Source organism: Oncorhynchus mykiss, chromosome 25 (genome assembly GCF_057628025.1).
Source record: "Oncorhynchus mykiss isolate SJ-2025 chromosome 25, ASM5762802v1, whole genome shotgun sequence".
NCBI lineage: Eukaryota > Metazoa > Chordata > Actinopteri > Salmoniformes > Salmonidae > Oncorhynchus > Oncorhynchus mykiss.
The window spans coordinates 57,263,275-57,274,659 of record NC_143046.1 but is presented as its reverse complement, the minus strand read 5'-3'; the positions used below and the strand labels follow the sequence as shown (position 1 = coordinate 57,274,659).

Here is an 11,385-nt window from a genome sequence, read left to right as displayed (position 1 = left end):
ATGGAGCATTTTAACTTACACACAATTGTTGTTTTTTTGCATATCCCAACTCCCTCTGAGACACCCACAAGTGCCTTATTTTCTCACTTTGTCGGCTCCGGTATTTGAGCCAGCAATCTTTCGGTAACTGGCCCAATGATCTAAACTTGAGGCTACGTGCCGCCCCTTAGTGGGTCTGCAGGGTGACTCCCCTAGTGGGTCTGGAACCCAGGTCAGCAGCACTACATTGCTGTGTGTCTGTATAGTTGAGGGTATATTGGTTTAGTAATACTCAATTCAGTTCTGTTTCCAGAGGGGACCTCAATGCTGTTACACGTAGCCATGATCACCAAGCTACCCTGACTTAATAAAACCTGAATTCAAAAAGAACAAGATGTGCTTGTCATTATTTTATTTTAACTTGTATTATAGTATACCCACATTTCTGTCCACAACTTTTGAATCAGGTAGTAATTCAACAGATACATGTGCTGCCTTTCCAACTGATGTCAAGTTCCAACACAAATATTCATTTGAAAAAGCAATAGACTTTCACATTGTAGGTCTGTTGTTTAAACAATGTAATCATAATATATGACATTTAGCAGATGCTTTCATTCAAAGCGACTTACAGTCATTTGCACATACATTTTACGTATGGGTTTCCCCGGGAATCGAACCCACAACCCTGGTGGTGGGATCGGCATGCTCTACACAGGATCATCATTTATAATGTAATATGTGTTCATAACAGGGAGTGACATTGATAATAAGTCTATAGCAGTGTAATAAGTGTTTATAACAATGTACAGCACATCTACCAACGCACTGATGCGTTTCAAGAGCCTAAACTATTTTGTTTCAGAATCCTCAGACCCCTGACAGGGAGTAGCATAGGGGATAGTGCCATCAAGTGGAATAGAAATTAAACTATTATTACAGATATTATTTAATAAAGAATATTGAAAACCTAAATTACTTTTCAGAGATCAGAGAAACTTAACAGAACGCATCTTGAAACAGAAAATTTGCCACAATTTGTGAACGATGGACTTTTAATTTGAAGCTTTTTGCTCGATTTGGAACCGTTAATGTCGCTGATTTCATGAAGCTCTCCTGCGCATCAATTACTTCACGAAATCCCGCAACGTGAAAGCGTCAGAAATAAACATCGCGAGATTGTAAATATGTGTGAGAGTTAGAGATTTGAAAGCAGACGAAATGCGTACATACATTTTTTATTTTGGGTGGCCCAGGGAAATTAGACTTTTTCGAGCCTTTCGATGCTATTTTTGTATGTCTTTCTTTGTAATACTGTATGTATTCAATCATTTCGATTTGATCACTTCCCAATGGGCACATAAATCAATTCAATGTTTATTCCACGTTGGTTCAACGTAATTTAATTGAAATTACATGGATATTGTGTCACAGTGAATTGTATAATCTGCAGTCAATTTAATTATGTTTTCATGTGCCATGATTCTGACATTTGACATATGATCCTCAAAGGATTAGGCTAAATAGTTTCAGTGGTGCAGTCGGTGTAATCTCAATTCAATACGATGTGCATTTACTGTACATATAGCCAATATAGCTATTAAACCCATGTTCAGTGACTTTAATCTGTGACGCAAGTGGACAATTATGTTTGTGACGTTCCATGGAACCCACCGTGTAGTTTAAAACTCGATTCTGATTGGCTTGCAGGTCATTCTACAGTGTAAATCATAAATGAAAACGTGCTTTTATATCAGTGTGACAGATTCACAATACCGTGTCTCAAACCGTACCGCGCTTTTATCTGCCTAACGGTATCTTCAAGCAAGACTGGTTAGGCCTTTTGGATAGCTTGTCCAAGGTAAGAATATGCGTCAAGCTATAGACTACTTTTAATGTTTTAGTTTCCCGAACTCAAGTTACTCCAGTCAAGTGATTAATCGTAAATGTGTTGTTTTGACTGAGCAGTCCAATGGCCAATGCTGTTTTTGGACTATGAGACCCTCGGCTATATACTATGATGAGCCAATAACACGCATAGTTTATGCATTAGGCATTGCACAAATCAGTGTCTAGGTCAGAATATAAAGTAGCTATTTCCGTTAACTCAAATTACTCAAGTCAAGTGATTAATCGTAAGAGTTAGTTGTTTTGACTGTCAAAAAAATAACTTTGATGGAATATTCCAAATTACATTGGCAATTATGCATCACAAATTCACATTATTACTTGTATTTCAATGATTCATCCAGGCCCAAGACATAAAGTCGCCTGAAAGCTGTGTAGCAATAATTCCAGCTTCTGACCAAGAATCATGGATACCTTTCATGTGAGTACTCACACACCAGATTTTTTTTACATACCTCAGAAGGAAGATACCTCAATATCTGGAAGCACTGTCTCATGTACAACTGTTAATGCTATCTCTGAAATGTCTAACAAAATGTTGACTTGATCGTTTCATCAAGACCTTCTCATCACAAGTTGGAACTAGTGGTCAACATTGGGACAATGCCGCCCAAAATAACAGGGACCAACATTTTCATGGAGGTAAGCACTACACTTCTGATGGGTTCAAAGATTGTATTACATTATCTAAAAGTGAGAAAGTAAACACCAGCTGTTTTTATTATTTTCACAGGGAAGAACAATCCCCATTATGCCATGAATGTTTCATTGCTGAACAACCATAGATATTTTTCCTCTAATTTGGCTCCCGTTCCTCCCAACAGTGAGCAAGACCTGTCAGCAGAGCTCACTGGAGCAGGGAGACATGCCGTCACCCTTTTGGCGCCTGACAAAGTACACTTTTTTTCTTCTAAATAACACTATAGTAACATCTTCTGCACAAAGTTACATTCCTAATACGATTGGTGTTAAGTGAGAAAGAATCCTAAAGATGGTCCAATGGGCATGGTCTGAAGCCTCTCGTCATCTCAGTATGTTGAACCACCTGATTTCCTGCAGGCTTGAGATTCAGATCCTGCTGAACGATGTTAAGCAGTCGATTAACCACATGCAGGGGACGCTGAACACCATGCAGGGGCAGTGTATTGAGTTGCAGACTGCCATATCTAAGGTAGTGTCAGATGAGTCTCAGATACAGAAGAATAAGTCTATGATGGTATGGTGATAATGATTGAGATGGTGATTATAATAATGATGACTAGCGGTACCCCACCCTACGGGCGGTAAATCATTGGATCTGATTAATTCAATTCAATGCAATTCAATCTTTGAGGACTGCAACCATAGAAATACAGTTTATTTACACTAATAATAATCTATTGTCAACTTCCCGTCTATGCTTATCTTGCTCATTGCTCACTGTTACCCTATGTGTGCAACTATTATTGATTTCTCACACAAAAATAATTTGGTTGCAAATGTACCTGGGGCCACGTAAATAATTGTTAGGCTACTCATTTTGAATGAGTGGCAACTTGTGTGACCATAAAAGTCTGTGTGCGACTGGGGACAGTCAAATAATTTGGTTACTGACCTGCCCTACATCATAGAAGGCCCTTCAAGTCGGAACTAGAAAATTTGGACATTTCTGACTCTCTGACTCGCTAACTCGTTATGGAATGAGGATTTCAGGTTTCCCACTTGTGAAGTATCAGAATCAACCAGTAGGAAGCTCTACGCTAATAACTTACATTCATTTTAACTCTGAGGTTCCAAGTTTCCGAAAGCATGTGAATGCGTCAATAATTGCCATGGTAATTTTGAATGTTCAGTCAGTGAGCATTATGGGTAATTGTCCTACATACTTACATCAAATGCTTTGTGATAGCATCATCTCCTGTGGTAACAGTACCTTTCCAAACACAATTACAATTAAAATTAACAAAGATACAAAATATTGCTAAAGTGAAGAAAATCAGCTCAAAATTGTAGGAGGAAATGCCCCTGCAGCAGGGAGACTTACGGTATTATAATATATTGTAGATAACATTAATATAATATGTGTATTTACAGTATCAGTACACATGCAAATGGAAGTATATGCTAGGGATTGATCTACACTGAGTGAACAAAACATTAACAACACCTTCCTATTGAGTTTCCCCCCTTTGGTGGTGGACCATTGTTGATACTCAGGGAAAACTGTTGAGCTGAAAAACCCAACAGCATTGCAGTTCTTGACCCAAACCGGTGCACCTGGCACATACTACCATACTCTGTTCAAAGGGACTTAAATCTTTGGTCTTGCCCATTCACCCTCTGAATGACACACATACACAATCCATGTCTCAATTGTCTAAAAATCATTCTTTAACCTGCCCCCCCCCCCCCCCCCCCCCCCCTCATCTACACTGAGAAGAAGATTTAACAATTCACATCAATAAGGGATTATAGCTTTCACCTGATTTGTCTATGTCACTGAAAGAGAAGGTGTTCTTAATGTTTAATACACTCAGTGTAATGATGTTATAGATTCTAAGTGGTTGATTTTTTAGGGAATTAATTTATGCTCTATTTATACCTGCAGATCATCACAGCAGCCGAAGTTGCTGTGCAGAGGGAGGAGATCCTTCGAGCATCAGGCCTCATCCCGTCACAGAGGGAGGAAATGCTCCGAGCATCAGGCCTCATCCCATCACAGAGGGAGGGTATCCTCCAAACAGCCAGTGTCCCTGCACAGAGGGAGGGGATTCTCCCAGCAGCTAACATCACTGTGCAGAGGGAGGAGATCTTCCGAGCATCAGGCCTCATCCCTGAAGAGAGGGAGGACATCCGCCTCACAGCCAGTGTCCCTGCACAGAGGGAGGGGATTCTCCCAGCAGCTAACATCACTGTGCAGAGGGAGGAGATCTTCCGAGCATCAGGCCTCATCCCTGAAGAGAGGGAGGACATCCACCTCACAGCCAGTGTCCCTGCACAGAGGGAGGGGATTCTTCCAGCAGCTACTGCAGCTACTGTCACTGTGCGAAAGGAGAAGATCCTCCGAGCATCAGGCCTCATTTCTGCACAAAAGGAGTTGATCCACCTGATGGCCAGTGTCACTGCGCAGAGGAAGGGAATCGTCCCAATGGTCAGCGTCCCTGCGCACAGGGAGGGGATCGTCCCAAAGGCTAGTGTCCCTGCTGAGAGGTTGGAGATCCTCCGAGCATCAGGCCTCATCCCGCCACAGAGGGAGGGGAATGTCCGAACAGCCAGTGTCCCAGCACAGAGGGATGGGATTCTCTCAGCAGCCAGCATCACTGAACAGAGGGAGGGGATTCTTCCAGCAGCTTCTATCACTGTGCCGAAGAAGAAGATCCTCAGAGCATCAGGCCTCATTCCTGCACAAAAGGAGTTGATCCACCTGATGGCCAGTGTCACTGCGCAGAGGAAGGGAATCGTCCCAATGGTCAGTGTCCCTGCGCACAGGGAGGGGATCGTCCCAAAGGCCAGTGTCCCTGCTGAGAGGGAGGAGATCCTCCGAGCATCAGGCCTCATCCCATCACAGAGGGAGGGTATCCTCCAAACAGCCAGTGTCCCTGCACAGAGGGAGGAGATCCTCCAAACAGCCAGTGTCCCTGCACAGAGGGAGGGGATCTTCCGAGCATCAGGCCTCATCCCGCCACAGAGGGAGGGTATCCTCCAAACAGCCAGTGTCCCTGCACAGAGGGAGGGGATCTTCCGAGCATCAGGCCTCATCCCATCACAGAGGGAGGGTATCCTCCAAACAGCCAGTGTCCCTGCACAGAGGGAGGAGATCCTCCGAGCATCAGGCCTCATCCCATCACAGAGGGAGGGTATCCTCCAAACAGCCAGTGTCCCTGCACAGAGGGAGGGGATCTTCCGAGCATCAGGCCTCATCCCTGAAGAGAGGGAGGAGATCCTCCTCACAGCCAGTGTCCCTGTGAAGAATGAAAACATTCATCCACAACCACCTTCCATCATCCCCATGTTGGCACCACTGCGGAAATGGGATGGTGGAGCGTGTACTCCACCTGTGGATTTCTATTCCAAGAGAAGAGGTCACTTAACCTTACCTAATTAGTAAAGAAATTACTAGAAATTACACAGTAATCCCTGTGACTGCGTGTAGGTTAAGATTGGGTTGTAAACAGAGTATCAGAGCAAGACCTTCCTACCTGTCAGCTAGTAATTGTTCTGTATGGTGACATGAGTAGAGTGGCCTGACTTCTCCCACTTATTACAGATGTCCGACTTAGATATGTTGAGCATCCTGCTATGATGTCCATCACCAAGCCGGAACACTCCGATGCCAACCCTCAGTTCCAGACTGGCACCCGGCCGGTGGCTGAGCCCGAGACCCCTGCTGTTCACAATAACAGTGGAGGCTGGCTCAGCTGGGTCTTTGGGAGTGGAAGAGCTAATAAGAAGGAGGTTCATCTACCTGAGGACAAAGACAGATCTGTAAGGAACTGGTTATTAACACTATATTCTATGTAGAGACAATTGAGTGGATTTAAAAAATAAAAATAAATTGTGGCTTGCTTCACATTGCTAATCTCTTCTTCCTCAGATTGTCTGGGATCCAATTCTGCACAGATGGGTTAACAAAACTGAGCCCAAGGCTGAAGTACACACTTAAATTCAATTAAATTAAAAACAGTGAACAACCATTGTATTTCAACTGTGCTAATATTACCAACAATTTGGAAAATGTGTTGATGTGTTTTACAGAACAAGTGTGTACCACCACCTCCACCGATGGGAACACATGGATATCAGGGGAACACTGGCAGTGTCCCCAAAGGAGTGAATCCCTACTCTATGAAAGCAGGTGAATATTGCTTTAGAAGACATGTGGTCTAACCAAGACTGTGTCAGCGAATCATAGATGTCCCTGGTGGTCTCCTCGCTAACACCTTTCCCACTGCCAGCAGGTCTATGGGGCAGCAGATACCCCACAATGCATTACAATGATGGGACCAACTCAAAGCCTCCAAGCCATGGGGCTGGACTGCTTCCTAGACAGCTCTCTGGCTTGCTCCCTCCTTCACACTTTGACCTCATGGCACCAATGGTTGTGCCACCTGACACTCTACACTACTGAGGTATGACTCTGGAAAATCCTTCCAAATTGTATCCATTCATCATTAACTGTGATTTGACTTTAACATAGCAAATGGCTGAAGTAGCAAGGATGTTAACTATTTTTCATTTTTGTCCAACAGGCCATTTTCCCAAATTGGATTTGCCATACATAGATTTTTTCAGCATTAAAAATGTATTAAAATATGATCTTTTAATTAAATATCTCCTTTGTGTCCTCATGTTCACATGAATTTGATGTGTTCTATCATCATTTACAATTCTTATTGCTTCTGCATTTACGTTACTTACTGTACAGACAATATTATATTATTATATTTTATTTTAGACATTACAAAAACATTTTTTCATGCTTTCTGGATTTCTTACATTTACTTACTGTACAGGAAAGTATATTTTATACACATATTTAAACAAAACAAAAACATTTTATTTATGTATTTCATAGACGGCGGCAGGGTAGCCTAGTGGTTGGACTAGTAACCTGAAGGTTGCAAGTTCAAACCCCCGAGTTGACAAGGTACAAATCTGTCGTTCTGCTTTCAGTTCTGCACTGTTCCTAGGCCATCATTGAAAATAAGAATTTGTTCTTAATTAACCTTGCCTTGTTAATAAAGGTTAAAAAAAGACACAACGGGGGGGGGGGGGGCGAGTGAAGGGTTGTGCGTGAGAGGCTCCTGCAACTTTTTTGCGAAATAATCTAATTTAACCTACTTTATGGCACTTTTTACAACAAACGTTTCTTTCTAATACAAGATTGTAACTTTCTATATGAAAATGCCGAGTAATAAGCGACCAAAGGACAATAAATCCACAGCGGAGGCCTACTCCCCACTAAACAACGAGACAGACATGGCGGGAGGCACATGCAACAACGTGACACTTACAGAACTTACCCGGGCTTTGGGGGAGCTACGTGTTGCTATAGCTGAGGATCTTAAGGCCACTATTGCTGAACTGGACACCAAAATCGAGAGCATCATTCGAACGGTCGCTTCGCATGGCCAGAGTATTGTGGACCTTGAGAAAGCTTCTGAATTCAACGCTGGTAGGATCGACGAGTTAGAGAAGCTATGTACGTCATTGCAGGATACTGTGCAGACGCTTTCTGTGAAAGTGGTGGACCTGGAGGGCCGATCCAGACGTAATAACCTTCGCGTTGTTGGTCTGGCAGAGGGGGTAGAGGCGGGCTCTCGCCCCACCGACTTCTTCGCCAAGCTATTGAAGGATGCAATGGGATCGGATGTTTTGGATTCGGATCCCCAGCTGGACCGCGCACATCGCTCCCTTGTCCCAGTGCCTGGACCGGGCAAACGTCCTCGCCCAGTAAAATCATCTGTTGTCACAGTTTCAAGACCAAGGATCTTATCCTGCGTGAAGCTCGAATGAGGGGCAACCTGTCACATAAAGGGCATCCATTCCGTGTCTATGAGGATTATGCGCCCGATGTGGCAAAGCATCGCGCCGACTACAGAGATGTCATGACCAAACTCTACAAACTCCATCTTCGCCCAGCCTTACTCTTCCCTGCAAGACTAAGAATTACCCCGCCTTCCGGTGAGAAGATTTGGCTCTCCTCGGTTTTGGACGCAGAGAAGTTTATCCGGGGATATACACCAATCCCCCGTACAGGTTAGAGTGCCTTGTTATTGCGTGTTAGGGTCTGCTCATGGACTCGAATCCATACTATACCATATTGGGTGAAAACGTATTAAACGGGCTCAACAAGGGCTACCGAACATGTAAGACGCTGAGCAGACCAATGGATGGCGGTCAGAGCTCTCAATGAACGTTACATTCACTTTCATCCCGGCTGTGCTCAGAGCGATGCATATTTTTTACTTCCAGGTTTGATCACTGACACCTTCGGACGGATATACTTATATTCCCCCACTTTTGTTTTGTTTCGTTATTTATTTTACAATCCTTACATTATTCTTACTACCATACCATTTATTTATTGCTTGCAGGGGACTGGGGGTGATGGTTGGGAGGGGGCAGACACCTGGTTAGCAGGTTGATGTTTTGTGCCGTTCTGCCTTTGTCTGGCCGTGGGCCTCTCTCCCGACTAGAGTCCCACCAGCCCTCTGTAGTGCTTATGTCTGTGTAGGTGTGCGTACATATAATTACTATTTGTACTTTATTACTATTTTCTCTTAGCATTTTAGTATTATGTATGTGTATATTTTAAATCAGTGTAGACTGTTATTCTGGGGTATGAATGTTTGTATGTGTATATGTGCATATGGATGTATACATACATATTCTTTAAATATATATTTTTATATATGATTTTTTTTGCGTGGGTATGTATACATACATGTATATGTATGTATGTGTGTGTGTGTGTGTGTGTGTGTGTGTGTGTGTGTGTGTGTGTGTATGTATATATATGTATATATACACGTATGTGTATCTATATGTATGTATGTATGTGTGTGTATGTATGTGTGTATGTATATGTATGTGTTTATGTATGTGTGTATATGTATGTGTGTATATGTATGTCTGTGTGTGTGTGTGTGTGTATGTATATATATGTATAAATACATATGTGTATCTACATGTATGTATGTGTATGTATGTATGTATATGTATATATATATGTGTATGTGTGTGTGTATGTATGTGTGTATATGTATGTATATGTATGTATATGTATGTATATATATATATATATATGTATATGTGTGTGTGTATGTATGTGTGTATATATATAATGTATATATTTTTATTTAAACATGTTTTGTTTATGGGGGGAACGTTTAATTTAACAAATCCTTGTTCCGATCTCCTGACCCACAGTATGTAAAGGTACGGCTGACTATGTCGGTTGCGGGTGGTTTATTTTTTGACCGGCAGTGCTTACCAATATCATCTTGAGGCTATATCTTGCTTATCTCTGGGATTGACCCAGGATGACGCTTAAATGCGCAATATGTTTAAGTTGCAACTTATTCTGTTTAGGTTTATTAGATGTTAACTGAACACTTAACTCGCGGGAGCCTCCTCAGTTCATATGTTAGTAGAAGTTCTAGGATAGTGAGAGGTGAACGTATAGTTGGGATTTTATTTTTGTTTTACCTCTTGTTCGAGGTCGCGCCGTGCTTTTTTGGCATCGGCCAGACAATGTGTTTATTATTTTTATTTATCCTTTTTCTTTCTCCTGTTTGTACATGCCTGTTAAATGTGGGTTGATGGGGGGGGGGGGGGTAAGTGTTGGGGAAATTAGGGGAACAGGGTGGGAAGTAAAGGTGCTTGCAGGGGGGGAGGGGTGGGTTGGATACTGCTCAGGTGTAGGTGCTACATATGCTGATCGTGATGGTTTGGTGCGCTTTCTTACCTTTTTATCAAGTTACATGGTATGCAGGCCACCATAGGAACTACAAACGAGAGGAGGGCGGGGCTTACATTCACTTCCTGGAATGTCAAGGGTTTAAACGAACCAATTAAGAGGGGCAAGGTCCTAGCCCACTTGAAAGCACTCTCGTCTGATATTATATTTTTGCAAGAAACCCATCTGAAGAATAACTCTCATAGCAGACTTAAGTGTAGGTGGGTGGGGCAAGTGCATCACTCTAACTTCTCTGCCAAAACGAGAGGCACAGCGATTCTGGTACGGAAAGGAATTCCCTTTCTACATAAAACCACTATTGCGGATAAAGAGGGTCGGTATGTGATCGCAATAGGAGAAATCCACTCTACCTCAGTAACTCTACTAAATATCTATGGACCAAACATTGACAACCCCTCTTTTTTCAAAAGAGTCCTCGCCCTGATTCCAGATATCTCCCATACTAACCTGGTCATTGGAGGGGACCTTAACTGTGTGCTAGACCAATATTTGGATAGATCCTCTACCCGGCGAACCCCTACCTCCTATTCAAGCAAATTCTTGAATACCTACATAAAAAATTCAAACGTATTTGATATATGGAGGATCAATAACCCTACGGGTAGGGAATACTCCTTTTGCTCTCATGTTCACAAGGTTTACACTCGAATTGACTACTTTTTGTTGGATGCTAGACTACTCCCCTATACCTGTAATGTGAGGTATCATGATATTATAATCTCGGACCACAGTCCACTCACCTTCTCCCTGAGATTGGGTGACATTGTACCAAACGAGAGGGTCTGGAGGTTGAATCCTCAGCTCCTCACAGAACCAACATTCTGTGAATATCTTAAAGACCAAATTACATATTTCTTTGATACCAATGACAACACAGAGACCTCCCCAGCATTATTGTGGAAAACACTGAAGGCTTATCTGAGAGGCTGTATCATCTCCTTTCAGGCTGCCAGGAGTAGGCAAAACAGAGGAAAACTGGAAGAACTGGAGGGACAAATTCACTTACTGGATAGGGAGAATGCTAGCCACCCATCTAT

General features: G+C 42.6%; 1 protein-coding gene across 1 annotated transcript; it reads left to right on the top strand.

Moving 5' to 3' along the window:
* The first annotated feature begins 382 nt into the window (after nt 1-382).
* LOC110505340 (uncharacterized) lies at nt 383-6,994 on the top strand. The gene is made up of 7 exons (XM_090220613.1): nt 383-2,529; nt 2,712-3,058; nt 4,475-5,948; nt 6,134-6,351; nt 6,461-6,517; nt 6,622-6,721; nt 6,822-6,994. The coding sequence occupies exons 2-7, from the start codon at nt 2,879-2,881 to the stop codon at nt 6,992-6,994; spliced, it is 2,202 nt and encodes a 733-aa protein (XP_090076739.1). The 5' UTR covers nt 383-2,529; nt 2,712-2,878.
* Nucleotides 6,995-11,385: the final 4,391 nt, after the last annotated feature.

Excerpts from the sequence above, each read along its gene's own strand:
- LOC110505340 (XM_090220613.1), top strand. The coding sequence starts at position 2,879 with ATGGTCCAATGGGCATGGTCTGAAGCCTCTCGTCATCTCAGTATGTTG. Across the intron at positions 3,059-4,474 it reads TGCAGACTGCCATATCTAAG|ATCATCACAGCAGCCGAAGT; the intron begins GTAGTGTCAGAT and ends TTATACCTGCAG. Across the intron at positions 6,722-6,821 it reads TCCCTACTCTATGAAAGCAG|CAGGTCTATGGGGCAGCAGA; the intron begins GTGAATATTGCT and ends TCCCACTGCCAG.